Here is a 25,682-nt window from a genome sequence, read left to right on the forward strand (position 1 = left end):
ATGTTTATTTCCATTTGGGATGCCTCTAGAGAAGCTGGCAAGTAACAAGTTTATTAAAATGACAACTTCAAGGTAGTTTTTTTGTTGACTGTAAATAACCTCCCTCTGAGCCAATTAAGAGTGTAGAGATCAAAGGCCCGAGCAGCACTATAAAACCAGGAGTTAGAGGGTTATGGAAAAGCCTCCTCAGGCTTTCCTCAATATGGAAAATTTCCCCTAGCCACCATTCACTCGAGTAGTGCAACACCAGAGACAAGCATTTTTGGAGTTGCTTTGGAGTACGTTAAAAACCATCACCCATATTTTAATGGATGCCTAATCAAACAGCTTGATTTTATGCACAGTCAGAAATCATTTCAGTTGTAAAGACTGATGCAGATGAGACCGAAGCAGATGGATGGTAAGAGGGCAAAAAAAGGATTTGGGAAGGATGCATGGGATAGTTGTAAAATGGGTTTCTCAGTTGGAAAGGGTTATTAATTCCTAGACTGCAGCAGTTTGTCAGTGCACTTCTTAGAAGCTGCCAAGACGTGGACTTTTCAAGGCAGAAGTCAGAATAGCTAGAAAAATGTTTCCTAATGTGTTCTGCACACACCATCTTCAAATTTGATATCAATGTAGGGCACGCTTGTCCTGATGAGAGAGTGGGGACTTTACATCGAGTACATAAAGCACTGCCATCAAGTCTCCAGCTAGAATTTAAGAGTTTGAGTTGCAAGTCACACCGCTGATTACTGACCAACGTCTGGGCCACTTGAGCAACAGCAGACTTTGTTTCCTTGCAACGCCACCTTGCTTGCTCTCCGTAATGAGCTAAATCCTGCCCTAAGACGGAGAAAATGCTGAATTTTAAAAGGGGTCTTCATTACTGCTTCCGACTACCATGGGGACAGATTCTGAACCTGCCCAGTCCGTCCCCCACCATTTCACTGTCCTTCCCTGCCCCTTACGTTACATGGTGGGAGGCGAAGGAAAGGCTTTCAGCATTTATTGTGACTGGTAAGACCATCAGACTGCTCATTGTGCGTAGACTTTGGTTCTGACAGTAAACGTAAATTTCCATTTAAAGACACCTAGAGCACCAGATGGAGCCCTTACAGTGAGAAAGTGTAACAAGCTCTTTCACAGCAGGCACAATTGTATCCGGAGCTCCAGCCCACAGATGGAAATCCTTCTTCCCTGCCTACACGCTCTCCCCACAGGGCGCTTTCACTACTGACAAAAACCACATTCCCATATCCACCTCGGGGGCTGCTCGCTGAGCAGCAGCACGGGGGGAAGCCCGGGACAGTCCTCCAGCTGCACAGCAGCTCGCGCTGGGCACCTTGCTGGCTGGCAGCGGAGCACTGCGCCGGCAACCCTGACCTGTGCGGCTGAACCGCCTTTCTCCGCGTGTGGAAAGCGGCAGAGCCCTGCCAGCGTGGCCCCCGGCCAGAGGTAACACGTTGAGGAGCTGCTCAGGCAACACTGCTGGGCTGTCGGGAGTCACGCTGCTGGTGGGTGGTGGGCTACCAAGGTGGGTTAGCATTAGCCCCAGCGTTTTGGCAGTGTGCTTCATGGCATGGTGGATATATGCTGCGTGACGGCTGGTTAGCCCCGGGGGGGGACGACACCGCAGGCATGCTCCCCTTGCCGTGACCCTCCCAACAGTGCAGTGAGCTTCCACCAACTCTGCTACATCTACAACCCCGTGCTGTACTGGGGGATCCATACCACACACAAGAGCAACGTAATCGAACCCCCAGGAAGGACAAAAACTCAACCAAAGCTTCTCTTCTGAAAAAAAAGAAGAAAACACAAAACATACAGAGATGAGGTAGTCAACAGAAACTAGAATTAGCCCCAAAGGACTGAGGTGGCAAACTAGGCCACATGAGCTACCACCAGAAAGAATCATGCACGCCCTTGCCATGAATGGGACTCAAATCCACTGAGAGGTTTTAAAAGGAAGAATTAGGTAAAAATGGATCACAAGGCAAAGCGGATGCCTGAGCAAAAACCTAAAACCAGGAAGGATGAAAAACTGTGTTTATATTTGGGAAATCTAGGTTCAGTAGTCTGCTCTTTCGTCTGATTGTGTGAAGTCAATTAAGCCTCTTCATGCCTCAGTTCATTATCTATAAAATAGGGATAATTTCAGAAGCCTAGAGAGCATTTCTTTCCCTTACAGGGTTGTTGTGAGGATTAATGCATTGAAGATTTGGAGGTACTCCAGTATCAGAGGGATGGATCCATTAAATATCCTAGACTGAAATGGAAAAGTAGGGGGGTAGGGGGGGTGGGAGTGTGGAATAAATAAAAAAATCAGTCTTCCTTGTATCAGCAAAACCACAACTAGATGACTAGAGCAATCCAACTACCAGAACAGACTGCCTATACTGAACTCCAGAAACTAGTATGTCTACAAATAATAACCTTATCCCATTCTTAGTTTGCATAAATTTGTATCACACAGTCATAGGAAATGTAAAAGAGAAAACAATTCTGCATCATACGTAAAACCGTCATCAGCTAAACTTGCCAGAACCTAAAGCCACTACATCTGAGATGTAACTAACTTAATACTCTGAACAAAATTTCAGGAAGAAAATACTGCTGCTGGTTGTTTTTGTTGTTGTTGTTTTTTAAATTACCCATGCGTAACAAAATTAACCAGGAAATGTGCTATCTGCAAGCTCGTCTTTGAAATCATTTTTCCTCAAATTAACCTTATGTATTTGATACGTGAACAAAGCCAAACTTGCAGCTGCCTCATAAACTCAAAACCTTCAGAATGTGTAAAGCCTTCTCAAAGACAGCCAGATGTCAGATAAATTTCCCTGATTTCAAAAATGCAGAGCCAGTCTTCCCATCAGCACTCCTTTTACTATAACCCACCATGTACAGAGTCTTTTATTGCTTTGTGCTATGCAGTGTTTGCATTTACAGCACTCCATAAATAAGAAAAACAAACAGGGTGTGTGCTTATCTGATTAAAATCCAATGTAAATTAGATGCAAAATAGTGCAGCCCACTGGCTCATGGCAAGTTGCCAGCAAAGACCTTCTGTGCTAAAGGTTGTGCACCACTGATTTAGGGCATCACCTCTCTGTCATGCTTCTACTTCTCTCTCATTATTTCACAGTTTCCTATGCCACATTATTGAATGCTTTTTCCCCATCTCCACTCTCATTCCAACCTGGCCAGTTTAGCACTCCATTTTCTTACTATCTGACACCATATCGTGCAAAAACTATTGTTACTCCAATGCAAATTCTTTCCAGAAGCACCTTCCTCCTTCCAGGTCTCGACTTCCTGAAACTCGTGCCTTCTCCTGGCAAAGCACAGCTTGGGGTCCTTCTTACAGGTCTGCAAGCAAAGCAGATTAGCCTAAAGAGCTAATTCTGTGTGACCGAGTACAGGGGAAAGTGCATTTCACATGAAATCAGAAAACTATCCGAGCTTGATTAAAAAGCAACCACGCAATGCCACGGAATGTTCACGAGTTATTTTTTTCTGAATTCTCGCACAATTTAGCTGATCCAAAACTGGATTTCCCAAATGCTGTACAGACACGATTATGGAACATACCTGTTTTGACTGGGGTTTAAGTCCCTGCTTTTCAGAGATTTCTCATTTTTCCTTCATTCAAGGTTGAAATTTGCTATGAGAATTTCTTTAGCCCCCTGTAGAATTGTTCAGGGTATTCCCCAAAGCGGGAGTCAAAAAGAATTGGGGATTCATCATGCACAAGCTGATATTTACAGTAACACCACTCCCAGTACATGTTTGCTGGAAATAGCTTGATATTTCTTCACTTTCTTTTAATATTTGTAGGATTAATAACAAATTCAGGCCCTGATCCCACAGTATTTAACATCTGGGCAAAATGCTTCTTGCTGACGTCCACAGGGCTGTGGTTTGGCACCACAAACACGCTGCACGTTACAAGAAACCTTAGCAATGGCAGCAATAAAAGGCAATTTCTTCTTTATCTCTTTTTGTGCTTCCCTCCTTTTCTTATTGTGAAGAGGCTAGGAACAATATGGCAACCATAACAAAGCGGAATAAAGAAAACACTTGCAGATGATTGCTTAAAGTGGGTCCATAAACGCCGATTACCTTACAACTATGGCGTTTGGTTTTAGGATAACTTGAAACTGCATGAAGGCAGGCGACAAAAAAAAAATACCTGCATACGACAACTGTGGTGCTCTGAAACCCTGCGGGCATCTCAGATACCACCAGAGGCACATGCTACAGCAGAGGCAAGGAATACCCACCTTTGTATGCCTTCAGACAGAAATACAAAACCGTGTCGCCTCCTTTCATCGCAGTGGTGCCTTCACCTCTGTGAATTCTATTTGCCACTTTCCAGTTGACCTGCACAACACTCTGAGGTTGATTGCTACGAGAAAACTATAGCCAGAATAACAAATATGCAGCATCTCTCCTGCCAAGTGATAAGACCTTCCAGATCATACACAAACTTCCTCCATGACCGGCCAAAGTAACCATATTTCACAACACATTAAATGCATTAAGGGTCCCCAGGCAAACAATGCTTGGGCACAAAACTCAAGAGCCTGAGATGGCTAGAACAAACTTGCAGCTCCTCCAGGGCCAAAACTGCCTTTTCAGCAAAGATATCCTAACACGACTCTATTCTTCTGCCTCTATTCTCTGCCATCTCTCAAGAAAGGACACCTGGCAAAAAGAAGCAGTGACAAAACCATGCGTCAGACAGAGGTAAAAAGGTTAGTGTCCGGGAGCCAGAAACCACAAGGACAGGCATCTTAAACACATTTTTTAAAAAATGCTTTCTTTCTCTCTCCTTCTTCTCTTCCTGAAAGACTAAATGCAAAATGAAATCATCTTACAGAAGGACAGCCGCTTCCCCCCTGTGCTCAATCATTCCAGTCACACTATGTTGTCCAGTAACCTGCATTGATAATTCCTCATGAATAAAATGCCAACATTATCATCCACAGCTATGTTGTTGACATGCTTTTGCTATTTCACTAAAAATACCATTAATTTTCTGGCTTCACAACAGCTGAGCTACTCCCCATTTGAATATACAAAAGAGTATTTTGTTTAAACCAAATTAAAAGCGTTCCAGTAAATGACTTCAATTTTGCTGGCTATACTACTTAGTGTATACTGTTCTATTTAATCCTCTCTTTTCTCAACTCTACCCCCTTCTACCTCCCCCCTCCTTTTCTTTCTTTTTTTTTTTTCCTCCACTTCCCTCTTTACACTTAATCCTTTCATGCCAGGAACTGGATTTGCCCAGCAAGACATCCACAGTCAGAGAGAGCTTCAAAAACGTGGTGCCAAAGAGTTAAGGCAATGGTGAAATTGCCTCGGCTCTGTTTTTATTCACCTGTGTTTGCCAAAACATATTTAGCAGTAAGGAAAGGAAGGGAAAAGGGGAGGGGGGAGCACACCAATGCTGAACACACCTTCCATTTCCCATCCAGATAAATGTCGACATTCCCCATTTAAGTCAGAATGAAAACCACCATTACTGCCAAGCCCTCCTGGCATCTCACCACTTTATTTGTTCCCATTTGTATCTAATGCTTTTGTCAACAGTTCAACAAAAGTCAAAGCAAACAACCCACTACAAACACTGGGGGTAACAGCAACAAGCATGAATCCTTCACAATTATCCAGCCCAGCTGCTCAGTGCCTGTCCAGGCTGCTTTCATTTACAACAGTGTCAACAAAAGGCTGAAACCCAATAACTAGGTGGGTCAATACTACCACTGTAAACCCTCCGGAGAAGGAAATGCTGTTCTCCTGCTTAACTGCTTCAGCAAACATGCAGAATAATTCAGTTAGATAGACAAGTGCTTGCCTAATCATTTGTTGTGTGAATTATTCAAGGCTTTCCCCCGCAAACTACTAAACGATGGCTCTTCAAATATTTCCGAGGAGCCACCAGATGTCGGACAGGAGAAAAGGAAACATTAGGCAAATTCTGATATAACAGAAGACAATGGTAACCTATGATCTTGGAAAGCGTTAACATTCGGAGGATTAACGCCTTCCTACACCTTGCTTCTGGTGTCACTGTATAAAGAGCAAACAGCTTTTAACACACAAGCGATAGGCACGCCTCGGTCTACTAGCTGCCTGATCTTTACACGGCATAATCAAGGCTGCTGCCTACAATTTTTCTTCCTCTTTTCTCACGCGAGTTGTAAAAGAGTTCTCTCCAGAGAATACGTAAAATGTGGATAAAATAAGCGCAGCAGTTAGTCAGGTGGATGCAGAAAGGAAACATGCATTTATTCCCACATCTCTCTCTCCCTCTGCTCCCCACCATGCTCATTTGATCTCTTCTTAATCACCCACCTTAGCCTTTCTTTCTCTGCAGCCACAAGGCGTGCTTTTCTCCAGAGGTTTCACGAGGGTTCATGTTTACACTTTCAAAGAGCAGCGCAAACTAGTCATAGAGCGCAGAACCAAGTGCTAAGCATTACATCTTTTAATTCAATTGCCTCTTTTAGCGTGGGAAACAGCCACCTCCAGATGTCTGCTTCCTCGATTTTGTTGGCTTTTGTCACAACCATGTCATTACATTAACATACTCTTTTTAAACTTTAAGTAAACTTTAAGAGAATGGGCAAATTAGATAACAAGCGGTGCTTGTTTTGATTTAATCTCGCTATTGGCAAGAACCACCTTGGATATGAACAAATGTTTTTCCCAAGACCAGTTTACTTATACATCACAGTGCAGTGTTGGATGGATACATATCTTGAGCCAGAACACAATACCAAATACACTTATAAATATTTTATTTTTGACATCTAGAGTAGCAGTTGTGTGTGCTGAATAACTAGTATTCCAGAGAGAAACCCTGGCAGTTTTAAGACTTTGCAAAATAGTAAGAGAAATTCTGTCTGTATGTCAAATTAAAGCACATATTTTTGTTTTTATAATTAGAATGTAACATATTTTGTTTGTAAAACAAGCAGTTTTACAGTGATTGGACTGTGGTAATCTCTGGAGTTATGTGTTGTCAACATAAAGAGCCTCTTCAATCAAATAAAGTTTTCTTCCTCTTTCTGTCCAAAACAATTACAAAACACTTGTCTACTAAGTAGCTGCAGCTCCATCACTTCATCATCACCACAGTTGTTAGTACCCGTTTCAGCCCTATTCCACTTGGAGGGAACTTCAGTTAAATTTACTACTATAAATCAAGTTATTGCTGTTTGTGATGTGAAGCTTGTTTATCAGTATTAGCAGGACTGTTAGTCATTAGCAGTATTTGCAAAATGGTTTATGGTCCACGGAGACCAAAAGCACAACAGAGAGGTACTATAGCACAGGAAACATTTGATATCAAAAGGGTTGCAACTTGCACAGGTTAACTGGGAAAAACCTGCAGTCTGGTGCTAGCTAATCCAAAATGCACAGGGAAGAGAAACGACACCACAGAAAAATGTCTTCTCTTCCTCATCCCCTGGAGCAGGAAGAAGGGTCCAAAAATGGCACCTCCAGCCTTTGCCATGGCCGGAGGCAACGCAGTTACCAGAAAACTTTCATGAAGCACGCAAGAGTCCTGCAGAAGGTCTGCTAAATACTTAATTGCTTTCAAATACCTGCAGTGTGATATAAAACTTTTAGGCTGCCTACGTGGTGAGCATACAGTGCTTTTCATAAAGGCACCAAACTGACACTGGACAGGCTGCCTTTACGCGGAAAGCAGGGCGCCTTTGCTACTCTAATGCCAATTATGCACCTTGACAGGGCACTTGGAAAGAAACTGTACTTCAAGGGAATGGCAGAAAAAGGGCTTCTCTCATCCCACAAGGTTTACTGTAATTGATTTTAAAGGGATTATTTTAAAATTATTCAGACGTTGAATTCCTCTCATATTTTGCAGTAGGGGACAGCAAAGCTCATTACAAAATAATATTTGCAGGTCATTGCAAGAAACTCTTTTCTCGAAGCAGTGGAGGAAAAGCAAAACATTCATTTCCTTGAGGGCTAGAATAAATTGCAGTTTGGTATTTTTAAAAGAAATAGAGAGGTGGAACAGAATACAGCATCAACAGGTATGGTTTCATCAAACATATCAGTGAGAGACAAGAAATACAAACACACAGCTATAATTACTGCAAGCCAAATACAATGATTTCCTAATGCCTGGTGTTGTAACATCACAAGGCAAGGCTTCATGTTATTTAGGTCAGCACTGGCTTTTCAACTCAATACAAGCAATGATTTCTATGTAGTCTGTCTACTTTGTTATTAAAATAAAATGAGCAAAGACTCAGGAATATGTTGCTGTAGCTGCCAAGTTTTGTGCTGTGTGTGGTCTGTGCCAAACTCATACCATGCACTCCTGCGGACAACCCTTCTTCTGCGCATAGCTGTGATCCGGAGACACCTTTCCTGGCCCTTCTTCCATGCCCCTGCGCTGCATCTCTGCAGCACACGCCAGTCTGACAAAATAGAACGCTGCCAGCAAAATCAATGTTATTATTTACTTTGACCCAGCCAGAATAATATAGCAAAGAAAATACTGTATGCCCTCTTTGGAAAAAATATAGTGGCTTGAAATATGCCGGCTTCAATGCTTGGAGAAGCTATGACAGACCGCTCACCCTGTGGACGAAGGAAAGAACAAACCGTGTCGAAATTTTCCCCTTCTCCCTCCCCACCGCCCCACTTACTCTTAAGTACGCGCTACGGAAACTCCCACAGCTGCTTTCTGCCTCTCGGGAGGCAGGAAAACAGAGGTACAGCTGTGTCTGCTAATATTCGTATGCAAACAAGTAGCGTCCGACTGGCTGCAATACCTCACTTAAAAGCACCTCGGTACTCTTTGATAAGCTCGCAGCTCAAAAAGAAGCGATACAGAGCAATCTGCCGTCCTCTTAATGCAATTAGCAGATTAAAGCGGCATTTCACTTCCAATGCCTCATTAAAACACTGATTGCATCCAGCGTTCGCCGGTGATACGACATACACAGTGTTCCCCCTACAGTCCTCCCGGAGACTCGGTGGAGAACCGGCGGGGCCAGCCCGGCGCTGGCGGCCAGCGGCCGGACCCCAAGCCCGCACCCCGCATCCCTGCATCCCACTCCCTCATCCCGCTGCGGTGCCTGTTGCGGGGGCGAGGGGAAGGGAAGGGGAACCCGCGCCGCTGCCGCCCGCCCCGGGTAACCGCTCTGGGAGGCAGCAGACATTGCCGACCCCCCCGGTTTTGCATCTCTCAAGCGCAGTCGCGGCCGGCCCTCTTGCTGATTTTTGTTACGCGGCTCCATTTTGCATTTTGCGCCAGACCCGCTCCCCCACGCCTTCTGCTTCCACCACAATCCCGTGACAGCGGAGCACAGGAGTCGTGAAGTCCAGGTAAACTGTGGTGCAGACACAAGCGCTTATTTCAGTTTTCCCCTCAGATTGTGTTTTTCATGGCAGACCGACAAGCCCAGTAATACCTCAACTTCGGAGAAAATTTTTTTATTCGTTCCCCTGTGCGGCCCAAAAGCAAGCTAACGGCATCCCAGCGAGAGCGCCGTCAGGCCGAGCCCCTCCACCGTGGGAAGCCCTGCCGGGAGGGACCCGGCTTCACCCCCTCTGCCAGGCACTGGGGGCATCCCTGGGGGACCCTCCAGCTCAGCCCCCGCCACTGCCAGCCAGCGCAGCCCCACCGGTGCCAAGGAAAGAACAAACTAAAAAAGATTAATTCGCAGATGTTCATGCATTTCACACACAGGGTGCCCTGTGGTCCGTTGCCAGGGCAACGGGAGACCACCAGCGTGAGCTTTATTGGCTTTATGAAGTGCGTCTCGGGGGCTATAGTCCGAGAAATGCTGCATGATAATCGTCAGGCTTTTCAGAAGCCTTGTTTTGTGTTTATCCACATTTAACCCTCTGAGTGTTATTAAGAGCATCACTATGCACGTCTGGTGCACCGAGGAAAGTGGAGATGGGGAGGGGGAGAAACGCACACACAGTCTCCACTTCCAGCCTAGAAACCCTGGAGAACGCATCCTCGGTGCCTGCTCCCACCTGCCCGGAGCTGAAGTTTTCGCCCACAGGTCGTGGGTGAGCTGGTCTCTGGGCTGTGGTAGCGCAGGGCTCAGCACAGCGGGGTCCGGGGGCAAAACTGACACCGGCAAGTGCAAAAGGTGTCACAAGTGTCACATTAGACTAACAGACTACTGACAGCAGGCACAACATGTTTTCTCAGTAACTTCAAAAGAAGGGGAAAAAAATGGCCCACCAGCTTCCCAAATACGTTAGGAGAAAAACCATACTCTCATTCTGAATCCCAACATGTGACACCAGCAAGCCAGACATGCCGAAACCCGCACCACAGCCCCTCCAAAGCTGCAGTCCCTATGAAAAACAAAAAAGAAAATCCCATGTCCAGACAGTGCTCGGTCTCGTGGTGCCAAGGGCTACACCATCATCTATAAATTCACACAAACGAGCTGGAGCAATAAGCCGCCCAGGACTCGGCTGCTCCGCCTCCCCCGTTGCCCGCTTCCCATCCTCTTCTCGCTCCAGGCCAGTGTTAGGCATCTCCTCCAGCTGTCCTCCCACCGGCCAAGGCAGGGCTGGGGACGGGGGTTAAAACCACAAATGCCACAATGCCCCAAGCAACCCCAGCAGCCGCTGCCACCAACATCAAGCGCTAATCCAGCAGGAGAGGAGAGGGAGAAAGCGAGGGTGGCAGAGGGGATCAATAGAAGGAACGGCTTGCATTCAGGCTTGCAGGAGAAAGAGCACGCAGAGACAATCATTTCCTGGGAAAAGCTAAAGCCTAACGAGAATTTACTCTGCCTCCTTTATTCAGACAACCAACCCTTTTGTGGCAGGGGCTTCCTGAGTGACAGGAACCCAGGGCCCCTTAATAGGATTTCCATATTATTTCCAACACCTGCCTAGAAGTTATTTGTTTACATTGAAGGAGGCGAGATTCTCAAATCAGACATCTGCTTCTGGTTCAGGCATATCTTAGGAAACCATCTAGAAAGAAGCTTTGTTGCTATGGAGACATTTTTATTTTCTTCCCTTAGTTGGCTGAAAAACATTAGCATTTCCAATTTTTTGTTCTTCAAAAGGCCAAATGTCGCTCAAGAAAACACAGAACTTTTCAAATTGCTATGCAGAATAGGCTAATCGAGCTTTAGATATTTAATTAATTATTCGAGTCAATTAGAGCTGTACTGGAGAGAGGCGGGAGACACGGTGTAACTTTGCCGCAAATTCCCCTCAATGGCCGATTCCTGCTGGCCGACCTAATTGCTTCTTCCCTCAAAGCACCGCTAAAACTTTGTAAATCGTGATGCACTCAGCAATCTCGCATAACAACTTGGGAATCAGTCAGACTACTCATTTCCTTCAACTTCTTCTAAAACCAACCTAAGAGACTGACAACAGTTTGACTAGGAATATGCTTCTTTCCCAGTGCCAGGGAAGAGACAGGAAGAGCAATACAAACATGAATACAAGCACAAAACAACTACTAGCATTCGGGGACAAGGACAGAAACTTCTAACGCACGTCATCCATGTCGCTGATTCCAGAAGGTAATCTGTCCTCCTTCCCTCCCTTTAGCAGATAACCAGCCTGCCCAAGGAATCCCTTGATTTGCAATATAAATAAAGGATTTGCAATATAAATAAGGGGTGTTTCAAGTTACTTTGGTTCTAAGGGTTTTAAAGACAACCCAAAATCAAAATGCTACATACTCAGTACAACAACAACAAAAAAAAAAAGTATCACAGTGCCAACAGAAATCTGTAAGACAAAACGCAGCCATCTAGTTTGTGGCCCGCTTTGACAAAAATTGGTAGGTATTGTTTATCTTCTACCATTACTTAGACTAACACCTATTTAACGTGACCTGCAAGAGTGTTCTTCATTCCAGACACGTTCACCATGAGTAAACTGGTGTAAGCCATGAATGCCAGCATTCAAAGTATGATTTTAATTGCACACTTACAATGAGGAGAACTTCAAAAGAGATAATAAACAAATTCATTCCCTCCCTTTACTTCTTTTCCCCCAGCTATTACATTGTCAAAGCCTTTGCGCTGGAGAAGACCTTTCCACCCACCTCCTCACCCCAGCAAACTTCCTCTTCCTACTCTACGACATGAAGTCATAATCCTGTGTTATCAACATCACAGTCTGTTGCCATGGAAATAATTAGACATGACTGCTCAGGTTAGAAATTACAGCCCATGTAAGTGCTTGCCTCCTGGGTGAAGAGAGCATCTGGAGAGAGAACATTTGAGTTACCCTAAATCACCAAGTGCCAAAACAAAGTTTGATAGCGAGAAGCACTGCAGGAGTTTGTCCAAATGTGGGCACACCACCGAAAAAGAGTCATCCTGTGGTAACTGGCAAAAGGGTGCGAGGTAAGAGGCTAGTGTACCGTTAATACACAGAAGCAGGAAAAAAGCTATTGGGTAAAGGAGGCGAAGCCATCAAAAATGGCAGAAGCAGCTAATTCTTTGATACCAGAGTATGTGCTGTTACTTTCATACAAATATTCTACACTAAATTAAAACTCCCAGACGACCTCATTAAAAAGGCAAATGATATGACACAGAATGAAAGAAAGAAATGTAAAACTCAGCTGGGGGGGGAGGTGGGGGGAAAGAAAAGAAAAAAAAAACACACCAGGGAGACATATACCTGAGGATCAGTTTAACGTTCTAAAAATCTGTTAAAAACCACAGGGCTTGAATGACGTACTACAAGTCTAGCCATGAAAAGGTTATTAAGAAAAAAAAGCAGCACCAAAAAAATCAGCTCTATGAGATAGACTGAGACAACAAACAGGACCCTGCTAATTAATATTTGTTCTGCTTCAGCAGACAGTTACTGGACGAGACTGCAACAAACAAGCATGTCTCACTCAATCACATCATTAATCCATTCACGTTCACCACCTGAGGACCAGCTATGCCCCACAGATATTTATTCATCTGTTCCACAAACAAACAATTACAACACATTTTCTGGAATTAGGGCACCTGTTACATTCGGCACAGCTTACACGCCCAGAGGCAGATATCAATTAATACTGAAAAAATTACTGTATCACAAGCCAACAGAAGTTACTCATTATATTTTGATAACTCTACCCCCAAAACACCCACAAAGATCAAAAACACAACTCTGGCGGAGTAAAGTTTAGTTCAAATATGCTCAGCTTAAAACTACCACTTCATCATTATGGAAAGCAAAATACATGCAACACCTCATTTCTGAACAGAGAAAGGCACAAGCAGAATCCATGACACGAGTGTGAAACGTTTGGGTTTTAACAAGCCTGTGAAGCACTTTTCAGATGAAGAGTATTAAAGTGTGAAAATAACAAAATGATCAGGAAATAAATTATGTAAATTCCTTTAGGTGTGTAACACATAACTACATTTCTTTGGCTCGTTAAATACATACTGAATGCAAAGACATTTGGCACAACACTTGTGTCACTAGAGAAAGTCTCATTTAAAAGAAACCTGCCAATTCAGACAAGGTCCACAGCAGTACCTCACAGCAATTTATGGGATGTTCCTCTACCAGCAGAAGAACTAAGTCTGAGCAATGTAATTACATTTGCTAATATCCGAAAGTCTTATAATGCATGTTAGGCATTTTGATTTTAAACTGCCTTGTTCTTTCCAGAAGCATTACACCCATACAACTTTTTTTTTTGTTATTAAAAAAGTATCAGACTACAACTGCAGGAGTAAGCAGCTTACTCTTTCTTACATACTAAGTGAACAGAGGTCTAAACACTTAATAGTGGCTAACAGCTCGAGAAGCTACATTGAGAAGCACTGGAGCACCTACCACCACAAATGTAAATGACAGTGGGAATCCCACCCATCCGCTTTCCCTGTTATCTGCCACACGTGTTATTATTAGCCTTCACACAGATTAAGGTAAAAGCAAGCTTATTGCTAAACCCATTTGAATTTGCCCTGACAAACTTCTCCTACTTCAGTAGCACATTCGACAGAAACTCACTCCAAACCTGCATTTGACGTGTTATTTCATATCCTCTCATGTAAAACTTTTTTTCCAGAGGAACCTCAAACAAGCTATTTTATTCCTGCCCCAAGACTGCAGCTTTTAATTACCAGCACTTATTGCTGCTGAAACAGCATCCCCCAGCATCAAAACAAACAGTCTCCACTGTGGTGGCAAGTCTTAACTATGGGCAGGGTCTCTGCCCCAAATAATTTACAATTCAGGGTTTAAAAAAAAAAAAAAAAAAAAAGAAAAAAAAAAAGAGTTAACACACCACTTGAGTATTTCTCATTACTTGATTAATACAGAAAACAACAGATGTGGCAAAAAGTTACATGAGTGGAATTCTGTACACGAGGCAGCAATTCAGAAGACTCAGATTCTTCAATAACCCGCTCAGGGACATCCTGGCTCCCTCTGGTAGACCCCCAACCCAGCCAGCATCTGGGGGCTCCTGCACTCCGGCTGCCGCAGCGAGAGCCATGGGATGAGCCTGCCAGCGCCAGGCTACTTTCTGCCAGGTCGTGCTTTTGCGCACAAAATGCTTCCTTAGCTTCTTCACAGGGTACGTTTTACAGAAGGGACTTTTTTAGGGACCAGAGAAACTTTTGCCACATTTGTCCCAGAGAGGGTCCCAGGGCTGGGATGAGCGACACACCTCCTGCATCAGCAGTTCTTGCAGGAGGTGGCAAAACCCTTGCGGGGTGCAATTAGCAAGCAAGAATCCATTGCAGAATAATCCCCTCCCCTTTCCCCCCCCCCCCCTTTTTTTTTTAAAGAAGTTTTACTGCTTTGAAAAGGGGACACACCAAGCCCTCTGCGAGAAGCTGCTCGGTTAACTGCAGAGCTGTTTGTCTTTCTGTCTAAACACATTACATTCCCTCAGAGCCCTTAAGCCAGGGCTGCACTTTGAGCACAGCCCCGGCGCTTGCCACCCTTCCCTCCCCTTTGTCCGCTCCGCAGCCTCGTCGCTGCACAAAGAGCACTCCCGTGACCCATTTTACTGTGTCTAGAGTTTTCCCACACTTCAAACTTTGCAAAGGATTTGGACGACTGAATCCAACACGAAATCAAAGTGCTCCCAAAAGCCGCCCCTCTCCACGGAGCTCGCTGTGCTGGCGCTGATCTATTATTTAGGAATAGTTCCTGGACAATCTCATGTCATTTAGAAGGCGACTACTGGGTTTCAGCAGTGAACTGCTTGCTCCGGGAAGGTGCTGGGATGGATGCGAGCCCGGTCTGGCTTACCAGGCAGAAAACGTCACGTTTAGGAGAGTGATGCGAACTGCCTTTTCCCTGGCCTGAACCAGGAGGAGACAGAAAGTTTCACGAAGACAACGGCCCGGCAAAGCCAAAGCGCTGGAAGCAGGCTTGGCAAGAACAGGACGCTCCAGCTAACTCCTTTCTTTGTAGAAATGGGTAGGGTACCTTCATTATCTGAATCGTACACTAAAGCGTAAATTTACACTTTATGAGCTATTCTAAAATCTGCCCTGCTTAATAATCTGTATCAGCAAGAAAACACTTTAAAGTGTCTCTCACAATTAAACCCAGGCACAACCTTGTATAAATCAAAATTTTGCTACCATATCAAAACGTTACACTGGGGCTGTATAACATTGCCCATATCCTCATTACATGCTACACTAATTACTACCAGCAGATTCAGAATTTTCTGCACATTAGAGGCTTTTAGAGGAGCTATAAAAAATTTCAGGCACCATTAATTTAAATTTGTATTGAAATTTCCTTTTGACAGATGGCCAAAAATTACTTACTATTTAGAGTACCAGAGCTGCCTGTTTGCACATTAGAAGAGGAAAGGGAAAAATTAAAAGCAAGAAGGAAATTTATGTCACGTTCATTACCTGTTAAATGTTAAGGAGCATTATCCTGCATGAATAAATTATTTCATACAAGCACACAGACTCCAGCTGCTGGCAACTGGCACGTTCTGGCTGACAAAAACCATCTCAAGTCACACAGCAGACAATCATAAAAAGCCTCTCTTAACCAGGAGCCACTTAAGGGAGGACAGATCGATCGAACAAGCGACTAACTGCTACTCTGGGCATCACTGAAAACATTTAAGGAAATTAGCAAACTATTTCACCTTGCAAAGCTGGCAGCAAGCCCTGTAATGCTGACACACAAGCCAACTCACAACCTGAACACGGTGCAAGACAAACATCCACTTATCATTTCAAAGTAAATTGGCACAAAGTAGTGACGCCCTCCTCTGCCTCTCCAAGCTGTATGAATAACAGTTGCCATTGAATCATTCCCAGACAAAAATCAGCATTTTTGGTATAAACACCCCAACATCCCACAGACATTACAGAAACAGCTATTTTGTTTAAAAACAGCAATTGGCATATGCTAACAGTTCTCCTCATTCACTTTCTTGAGTGAAACGTTTGTGGTTCCAGCTGTACAGGTATGCAAAATCGCTGAAGAAACCAGGTGGGTTTCTATTCCCAGATTCGGGTTTCTGCCCTACTCGTATTTGATGGTTCGGGTGCAGGAAAACAGAAAACGGACTAAACCTATCAGTTCACAGCGAACAGGAGGGGCTTCCAGGGAAATCATCATTAATCTGCCCCCAGCCTCGCCGCATGAAGTGGTAATCCCAGTTTCTAGCCCTCATGACAAGGAAGCTGAAGTGAAATCCAACGCGCTGTTGTCCTGTGTTGGCAGATAGACAGCTTCGGTGCCTTTGCTGCTCACGGTAAAAACTGACAGTTCCTGTCAGCCCACGGTTGTTATGCAGAGCCATGTGGGTAACAGCACAACTGACAACCATTGGCTCGGTTGCACTTGGCTGGGATGCGGCAGAGTTGCCAGAGGCAGCATGGGGAAGGCTGTGGGACATGTCCCCACCCGGAGCTGCTGGAGAAGCAAAGGCACAGCCCCTCACACGGCAGTCCCAGCCAGACAGGTCTCTGGAGGGACCACAGCTTGTGCCCGGCACCATGCTCCTCCCAACACCGTCTAGGGCACACCAGTAACATCTGGTAACCTTGTCTAACGCACCCAAGACTCATGCCTGGAACACCTCTTCTGCCATTGGGCTAATGCCAATGATAAATTACATCTTCCTAAAAAAGGCACCACTAAAAACTTGACAAGTGGGTTGTAAGTGCTCAATTAGGCAGGCACGGGTCTTGCTCTTTGTAAGGGAAGTGTATCTTTCATTTCACACTCACCATCACCTGAAAAGGCTTAATCCTATGCTCCTCAAAATCGTGCAAACCACCTGGGCTCTACTCCGTAACTCCATACAGCTATGCGGAGCCGGGCAGGGAACTGCTCAGCTGGAAACGACTGGTTCTGTTGCGAGTTGGTAAATGGCCAGTGTCAGCAGGGAGAGCAGACCGATCCAGTAGAGGGCAGGGCCATGATTCACCTACCTACTTGCAGTGTTAAAACCCCAGGAGCCTCTGAGAGACTCTGGTGGCTATCCAGTATGGACAAGCATCCAGGCGCCAACGTGGAATCGTAGTCGTATGCATCACCGAATGCTCAAAATGACACGAGCCACAGGGTGTGTATTACATCTACTTATAAACACTGTCATGCACAGGATGGTGCACATGTGCACGTTGCAGAGTCATTCGCAGCCTGAAAGTTAGCTTTTGGAAAAGGAAGACAGGATCCTCAGTCCAAGTACCACCCTCGTCAGGGCAGCAAACAGCAGCCCACTCCTCTTCAACTGCTTCGGAAAGGAAAACGGGCAGCACCCCACCCCTGCGAGTGACAGAGCTCTCCTTCCATAACTGCTTTATTAGGATACATCGGAACTACAGTTTACAGCCTCCAAATGACTTAAAACTACTGGCTAACTCTGTCTCATAAGCTTGGGTAGAGACCCCGGGCAGCCCTTTCGTCATAGCCAGGAACAGCCTCAATGCTGCTCCACCAAACCCACTGGATGGCATGTCGCCCGCAATCCTCGCTGCCCCCACTACTCGCCGCTTGCTAAGCGTGACACGCAGTCTACGCAGGGCTCTTGTCCATCAACATGAGCTTCACAACCCGGTTTCACTTTGCAACTTTTTCCACTACTCTGGCCCACGCTGCAGAAAAACGCAGCACGCAGCTCTTTCGGGCCACCCCTTACATCTGCAAAATGAAGTCCTACCTTGATGGAGTCTCTGTCTGCATGCAGAGCAGCCCCCATGCGCAAGGAGGAGAGGACGCAGTGGCAAGGGATGGGGAGGTCGGGGGAGAGAGAAAGAGAAAAGTACTGGTTAGTTTACATAAAATTATACATTTATCATACTCCGAAGAAAGAACCCTGATGTCTGTTAAATAATAAATTGCACAGATGTTAACTTTTCTGTACAGTTAATTATTAATACTGTACCGCCAGATTTATAAAACTGGATTTCTAGCATTTGAACACAATTTCTGGCTACCACTAGGCAATACATACTGAAGCAATGAGGGTTTTTTGCTCCCAGCCCCCCTTTTTTTTTTTTAAAAAAAAAAAAAAAAAAGAGCAGGGTTTAAAAAAAATGAAAGAAGAAAAGAGAGACAAACGAAGCCACGCACTCGTCTGGCAGCACTCACCTCTTTGGTGATCGTTATCGTGGTGCTTCTTCTCATCTTTAATCGGGAGGTGGGACTGCCCCCCCAGTGCACTGGACAGTGCCAGGAGACCGGCGCTGCTGCCAATGGGAGGGATGGCTGGAGGCTGCAAGCCCGAGGGGTGCGGAGTGAGCGGCACGGGAAGACCATGTCCATGTGACAAATGCTGGGCCTGGAGTTGTTGCTGCTGTGAAAAACGAAACACAGATATTGAATTTGTTCGGGGAGACGGGGATTATCCGATTGATCCCGGACATCAAACGTCATTGATCAGATCAACCAATGCATCCGATTGATGCGGCTATCAACTCTCACAAACATCCTGGTGTTTTAAAAATGTCCATATGTTTGGACACAACACAATTGGTAAACTTCAGGATGAATTAAAAGAGCAACAAAAAAAATTTAATAAAAAAAAGAATACAGGAAAGGAATTTTGCAGTTTTGGTGAAATTTTATTTCTCTGACAGGGGTATTATATTTTACTCTTTCTAGCAGTACGTACACGTCTAATCAAAACATATGTAACTATAAAAGCAGTTACATAATGCAAAAAAAAAAAAAAAAAAGAAAGCTGAAAATTGAGAAAATTAGTGTTAAACAGTTCTCCCAGCGCTACTGCACAGCATGCAGTGAGAGTTAATTTGAAAGAGAAAACCTGAATTAACAATCCAGAAAAGGAAACCGGTTGCAGCCACCGTTTTAAGCCCTTTAAGTGTCCTCAGCGGTACTTGAGCAAATTACTAAAGAAAATCTAATGTAGCAAGGCTTGGGTCCTCCTGTAGGCTTGCTCAATAATGCTGAAATAATTGGGCACTCTGTGCACGTTTAGTGATGCTCGAATGAAAAGCTAGAGGCCTGCCCTTGTACTCTTCTCTAGCTGCTGACTCTGTGTTGTGACAGGTTTATTTGAGTGGGACTGTGATGCATGCACCAGTAACTGCGCTGACAAGAGTTTAAAGTCATTTTTACCAGTACACTGGCAACACATAGAGAAAGCCCTTGAGAGGTTCGAATTGGAGTACTTGACCTCAACCAGGGCTGCATCAAGCTCTGTGCTATACTATACCCCACTGTTGTGGGGTAGGTAGGTTGTTTGCTGCTGTTCAATGGGAAGGCAAGGGGAAAAAAACCAACAAAAACAGTGAAAACGTTATGTTTTCATATATCCCAAATTTATTTGGGATATATGAATATCCCATAATTTATATATATATCCCATATATGGGATATATAATATATCCCATATATTTCAAATATATCCCAAGAGAGATCTGTTCAGGTCTAAGGCTTGCCCACTAACCGTCCAACTAATTTCTGTTCTCATATAGTAACCAGATTAGCTCTGAAATTTCTTTTTCGTTTTCGGTCAGGCACTGCTTAGGACTCAGAGTAAATCCAATCTGGAGTCCTCTAGGATTGCTCTCTCCCCCCCCGCACGTCTGTGTACAGAACTTCGGAAGAAGAAACAAAAACTTAACTTGTTTTGCATGAAAACATTCCATTCTAAATTCCTAATCGCACAGATTCAAGTCCTACTTTTGTTTTGTTTTTCATTTGAACCTAAATCCATTTCCCACCTCACGACCCAGCTCTTTAATCAATCAAGACACAATATGTCATTCACTCGATTTTTTCCTCCCCCTCCCTAGCGTGAATCTTTACATAAGGGTGAGCTGATAGCAAAAGACTGCAAGTCACAAACAGAAGACTAGGGAACTCGTGCAGCACACTGCTCGCACGCCTCCCTCAATACCTCCCTATGAAAGTACAGAGCCTTCTCTTACTCTTGGAAATACAACCCAGGTGGTGGAATCAGCCTGGCAGTGGCACACACATGCCATCCGACCCAGATCACTGCCAGGGAAAGGAGGGGAACGATCCAAAAGGAAGGTGAGAAGAAAAAAAAATAAAAGAAATGGCGGGGGCGGGGGCGGCGGGGAGGGGGGACGCACACAAAAAAAAGAAAACCGGAAAGAAGATTCTTCCAGGTGGAAGAGGGAAGAAGGCTCACTCCCTTCCCTGCTGGCGAACCCATGTCATTCCAGCAAGTGCTCCTTCTTGAGGGAAGTATTAAACGCATTTTGCTTTCTTGATGCTCTTATGGAAGGATGCTTCTTTTCTCAGAATTTTAAATTAACTGCAACGAAATGAAGCCAGAGCCAACAGTGTATTGTTTAGCTTCAGAGTTTGAACGTGGCTGCCTTACAGCAAGGAAACAATCTGTCATGCCTGATTTGGGGTGGGAGGAGGAGAAGGAAGAGGAATGGACAAAATAATCTGTGTTCTGGAGCCTCATTTTAAAAAAGGAATTTCCCGTTCCCGTTTGAGAACGTGCTATAAACCACCACAAGAAGACGTCTACCTGAATCTGCCAGTGGCTTGAAGCAAAGCCTTTGAGAAGAGCCTGAGGATATCAACAATGACAGAGCTTTCCCCTTGTTAACTATTTCACTGTCAACCAAAGTGTACCAGGTAAAGGACACTCATTGCACAGCACTGTACAATCCGTACAGATCTGCCTACTGACCTACCCAAGTCGCATTAAGTGACCTCTTCTGTGGGTACAGGATGGTTTCCGAAGAACCGGAAGAAAACTGCGCCGCAAATTCAATCCCCTTTTTTACTGCCTTTTGCTGGGAACCTCTCTACGTAGCTCAGCAAGCACATGAGTGCTTGATAACATAACATGAGTTATGTGCTTAACCCAGCGGGCATCAGGTTAGTGCTACAAAGTGGTGAAAAAAAAGGTGGTCTCCTCTAGTCATCAAAATGCCAAAGACATGGAGGAGTAAGACAACTGACAGATATTCTATCCGCACAGAAATATTCCACTATGGAAGGAAGTTTACATTTGTTTCTGCCTGTACCATGAATTTAGATCATAAAATCCGACACAATTTAAAAACTTGCAAGGAAAGCCTGAAAATGAGCCAACTGAGCAACCACATAATTTTTTTGATGTTGCTGTAATGCCTTCACTTCCCACTCCTCCATCTTCTCTTTAAATTGTTATCCTTAGTCATGTTATTTATGAACTCTTAGCATGTGGTTAACTTTAGACAATCTCATCGCAGTTGACTACAATATGCGTAAAGTCAAGCATACATTTTCAGCATCAATGCATAATAGGTGAAAACTTGCAAAGGCAGTACACCAGGCTTTATTATGCCGTAAATTTTCCAGAACTATTTAAAAATAAAAGCAGCAACAGTTAGCTACCGAGAAATATGCCCTACAGAATTGCAAAACAGATTGAAATGTTTTTAAGAAACATCCAATACAGAAAAATATAAGAACAAGGGTAAACCCAGCGAACAGAAAGAAGCCAAAAAAGATGACTGCGTTCTTTTTGGTAATAAGTTGTGGAAGATGATCATTTAAATTAGGTCTGTAGTAAAAACTGAAGTAAATCTTTCAAGACATAGTAACACATGTCAAATAAAGATAACATCTGCTTGTTACTAATCTGTTTGGGTTTTTATTGATTTTCCGTATATTCTTCTAGGCAGTCTGCAGTAAGGACTAAAATAAGTCCAAAGCCACATCTAAACAAACGGGTAAAAAGGCATTACATAAGGTTCTTATCTGTGTATCACTAATTTTTACAACTGCATTTCTAAATATTGATGCTTAGCTTAATTCTTTTCCCAACACATCTCTAAAAGATCAAATTTAAAGTAAAATGTGATAATAAACCCACTAACAAATTCACTTCTAATGCTCTCCTGTTATAGTCAGCACATTCAAAGCCTATTTTCCTGGAAAAGATTCAAGTTTTTACTGGATGCTTTCCAAGCGGCTCTGTGTCGCAGTAATCTACCACTTTTCCTCTTACAGATCCTGAAAGATCACAGCCATTATCCAAACAACCTGAACATACTCTCTCTAACCTGAAGACATTTCTATCGTTAATAAACTGATGTTTCAAGAAGATATTTTACATTTATACACATACACACACCTGCAATGCACATACAACGCACATACAATGCACATACACATACCTGCAATACCACTAGGAGGGTACCTAAAAAAAATCTGGATAAAATAGCTCCATTGCTTATTTGAAATTTGTTAGATGAAGTGATTGATTGCTCAGAGTGAATCATTAGTAAGATAGCATACAGATAAAACAGTAACCAAGATGAAGAGGAAATAAAGACATAAAAACAATGGCTCAAGAGTACACAGTGTGATTATCAATGATTTAAAGACCAGCAAGAAAAGGAAGTCGTTTGGCACACACAGTTATGAGTGGGCTTAGGATGATATGAATTTTTATCTATCATGCCTCTTCACACCCCTGACATGCTGTGCGCTGTGTGTACTTCCTTTGTACAGTTCTCTCTCTGCTGGCGTACCAGTACAAAAAAGGTTTTTCCGATGTCAAGATACAGCACGGCAAAACAGCCTACAAAGAGTCACGCAGCAGTTCCTCCAGTGGAAGGGTCCTGGAGCTATATGCGTATATATCGTATGACTGGTTTACCATAAAGAGGCTGTGGTACGGATGTAGTGTAGAGCAACTTACTATGCGTACTCTTTAAAGGGAAAGAGATCATTTTGCAGAGGAACGTGCCCACAGTGAAAGAAAGGTACCAGAGATTGGTGGGAACTCTAAACACTCATGCGCAGCTGATCTACTGGAAAACACACACATTGTTTCTGTTCACAAAGGGGAACGGATGCACAGGTTAGACAAAATCTAGGAAAAAGAATGAAGAACAATAAAAAGCGAGAGAGAATAAGGAGGAAACTAATAATAATACTTTTTTTAAAAAAGGTGGGGGGGGCAAATGCCAGGCTTCTTACTCTGAGAATCAGTAATTTCTGCCTTTGAGGATGCTGATTCTACAGGAGGAAAGCAAGCTCCACTGAGAAAACTATGGGGGGAAGGAAAAAATCAATAGCTGTCATTAATCAGAGGGGGAGCATTTAGAACTCCTACATAAATAACAAAGAAACGATCAGAATCATATCTCTACAAATTGCCTCAAAGATCTTTTAAGTGATCTAGGAACAAAAAGTCATCTCCCGAATCATATTGTGGGATGAAAGGCAATATATGCAGAGCACATTTCCGTTCTTAATCATATATATATGAACATCTGTCAGGATACATGTTTCACCATTTATCCTCCCTTCCCCCCTTACGACTATTTTTCACTCAGTGAAATAGCGTAGACAAGAGGACAAAAGTAACAAAAAAATTAATACAACCCACTAGCAGATAAAAGATTTGTGGTAAAAAAGACCAGCATTTTAATAAAGGAAAAACCTAGTCCCCTGCAAAAGGCCAACTGGACCTTCCCCCAGAATCCTGGAGTTCAGTAGTTCCCTTTTCTGCTTGCAGGACTCCTCTCCATCTCCATTTCACGCTGGGGAAGAATTAGGCTCTTTTAGAACCACTTTCTACTATCATTTAATAAAGGGCAGAAATTCTTATATAAATCATGCCACTTAAGCTCTCCTCGCCTTCCTTCTCCCCCATCAATTGCTAGCTAAAGAAAAGAGAAATCCACATCTCCTTCAAAAGAAGGCAGAAAGTACGAAACTCAAGTAAGCTCAAGGTCTTGCCAAACAGAGCGCTAGTGGTGTGAAACGTGTCACACATACCAAACCTCCCCTTCAAAACCTTTCCACAAAGGCCAACACAGAGAAAAGGGCAATGACGGCAGTGTGTCTTCTGTTGCAGATGAACAGATGGCAAAGATCAGCTCTGGATAGGTGGGTGCACACTGGTTCAAGTATCTTATTTACCAAGTGCTCCACTCATGTCCTACCCATGGATGCTGGGAAGGTATTTTCTCTCCTCTGGACTGACAGTAGGAAAACGGTATCCCTGTTGCGATCTTGTGAATCTTGGTCCTTTTCTTTAGAACTAGAAAATGAGAGTGATGCCTATGCACTTTTCCCAGCAGAGTCCTAAATAACCTTCTTATAGGGTCCTGACATGAAAAAGTTTCTGAAACCCTGTGGTACATAAACATGACTGAAAAGTGAAAAAGGTATCATCTGAGATGTATAATGAATCAAACAATAAAAGCTAGAAGAAAAGTTAAGTAATGCCACTGGTCACAGAGAGATCTCAGCTGCTAAATTTATAAGCAAGTCTATCACCACAGTTTTTAATGTGGCAACTATAATTCACTTCTAAGCTTCCTCACAAGGTATAGTCTAAGAGCCGTGTAGTCTTAGCGTAAGAGAGATGCATGTTGTGCATCTCACACATGCATTTCTTTAAGGCATCTTTTAAAGTCAATCCTTAGCAAGTCAAATCTCTGGACAGCAATCACTGAGAAGCACAGGCTCCATAACTCTCTAAGTACCAACCCTGTGTTTCGTCACGCTTACAACACACAAGCACACACTGTGTTGGACTTCAGCAAATTGTCTTTGCTTGGGATAAAAACCTGGACTGCCTGGATTCTGCACCTTTAGCGACTGCCATTTCTGGTGCAGCTCTGGCCCTGTGCAGAGCACTGTAATGCTACTCTTCTCAGTGGTGAGCAGCCTCTTCCCACAGGTCAACATGAGGTGTTAGGATATGTGGATACCATTGTCTCTCTCCAAGCAGATTTCATTGAGAGATGCAGTGTTCTGTCTCTTTCGTGTCATGCCCGTTAATCAAATAACTGAAATTTAAAGTTATTTCTTTTGCTTTATTGCAGTTTCCCAGTTACGGCAGCTTTGATAAAGGAGTTCTTAACAAGGATCAAATCACCTGAACTTAAGTTGCAGCTCCGAGACTGTGGAAGGACCACTTGTTCTGTTTGCCTCAGCCTCTTCCAAAGGTAGAACAGGGAAAACAGTACTCCCTTTATTTCAGAAACATTACTGGAGTAAGTTCATCAATGCTTGTGATGCATTCATATACTAAGGAAGTGTCTGTGAAAAGTTCACCAGCCAACAGGCAAGGAACTGTCTCACTAACAAAAGTCAAGCATCCTGAAATATCAGATAACTTAAAGATTTAAGACCTCTTAAATTCCTTCTTCATGGATGAACTTAACATCTGGAAATACTTCCCTTATGCAGTACTGTAGTGTCCATCCCAGTTAGGCACTAAAGCCCTCACTTTAGCTTAC

General features: G+C 43.8%; 1 protein-coding gene across 4 annotated transcripts in view; it reads right to left on the bottom strand.

The window, feature by feature from the left end:
• Positions 1 to 25,682, bottom strand: part of LOC128902316 (transducin-like enhancer protein 4) — a 99,169-nt gene that overhangs the window by 25,345 nt on the left and 48,142 nt on the right. For 3 of the 4 annotated variants that reach the window (XM_054185085.1, XM_054185082.1, XM_054185086.1), the window contains 2 exons: positions 18,574 to 18,778; positions 18,143 to 18,159 (listed from right to left, as the gene is read on the bottom strand). In XM_054185085.1, the coding sequence (XP_054041060.1) occupies positions 18,143 to 18,159; positions 18,574 to 18,778 (222 nt within the window). The remainder of the gene's footprint in view (positions 1 to 18,142; positions 18,160 to 18,573; positions 18,779 to 25,682) is intronic. The other variant, XM_054185084.1, reaches the window with a different exon arrangement.

Source organism: Rissa tridactyla, chromosome Z, assembly GCF_028500815.1.
Source record: "Rissa tridactyla isolate bRisTri1 chromosome Z, bRisTri1.patW.cur.20221130, whole genome shotgun sequence".
NCBI lineage: Eukaryota > Metazoa > Chordata > Aves > Charadriiformes > Laridae > Rissa > Rissa tridactyla.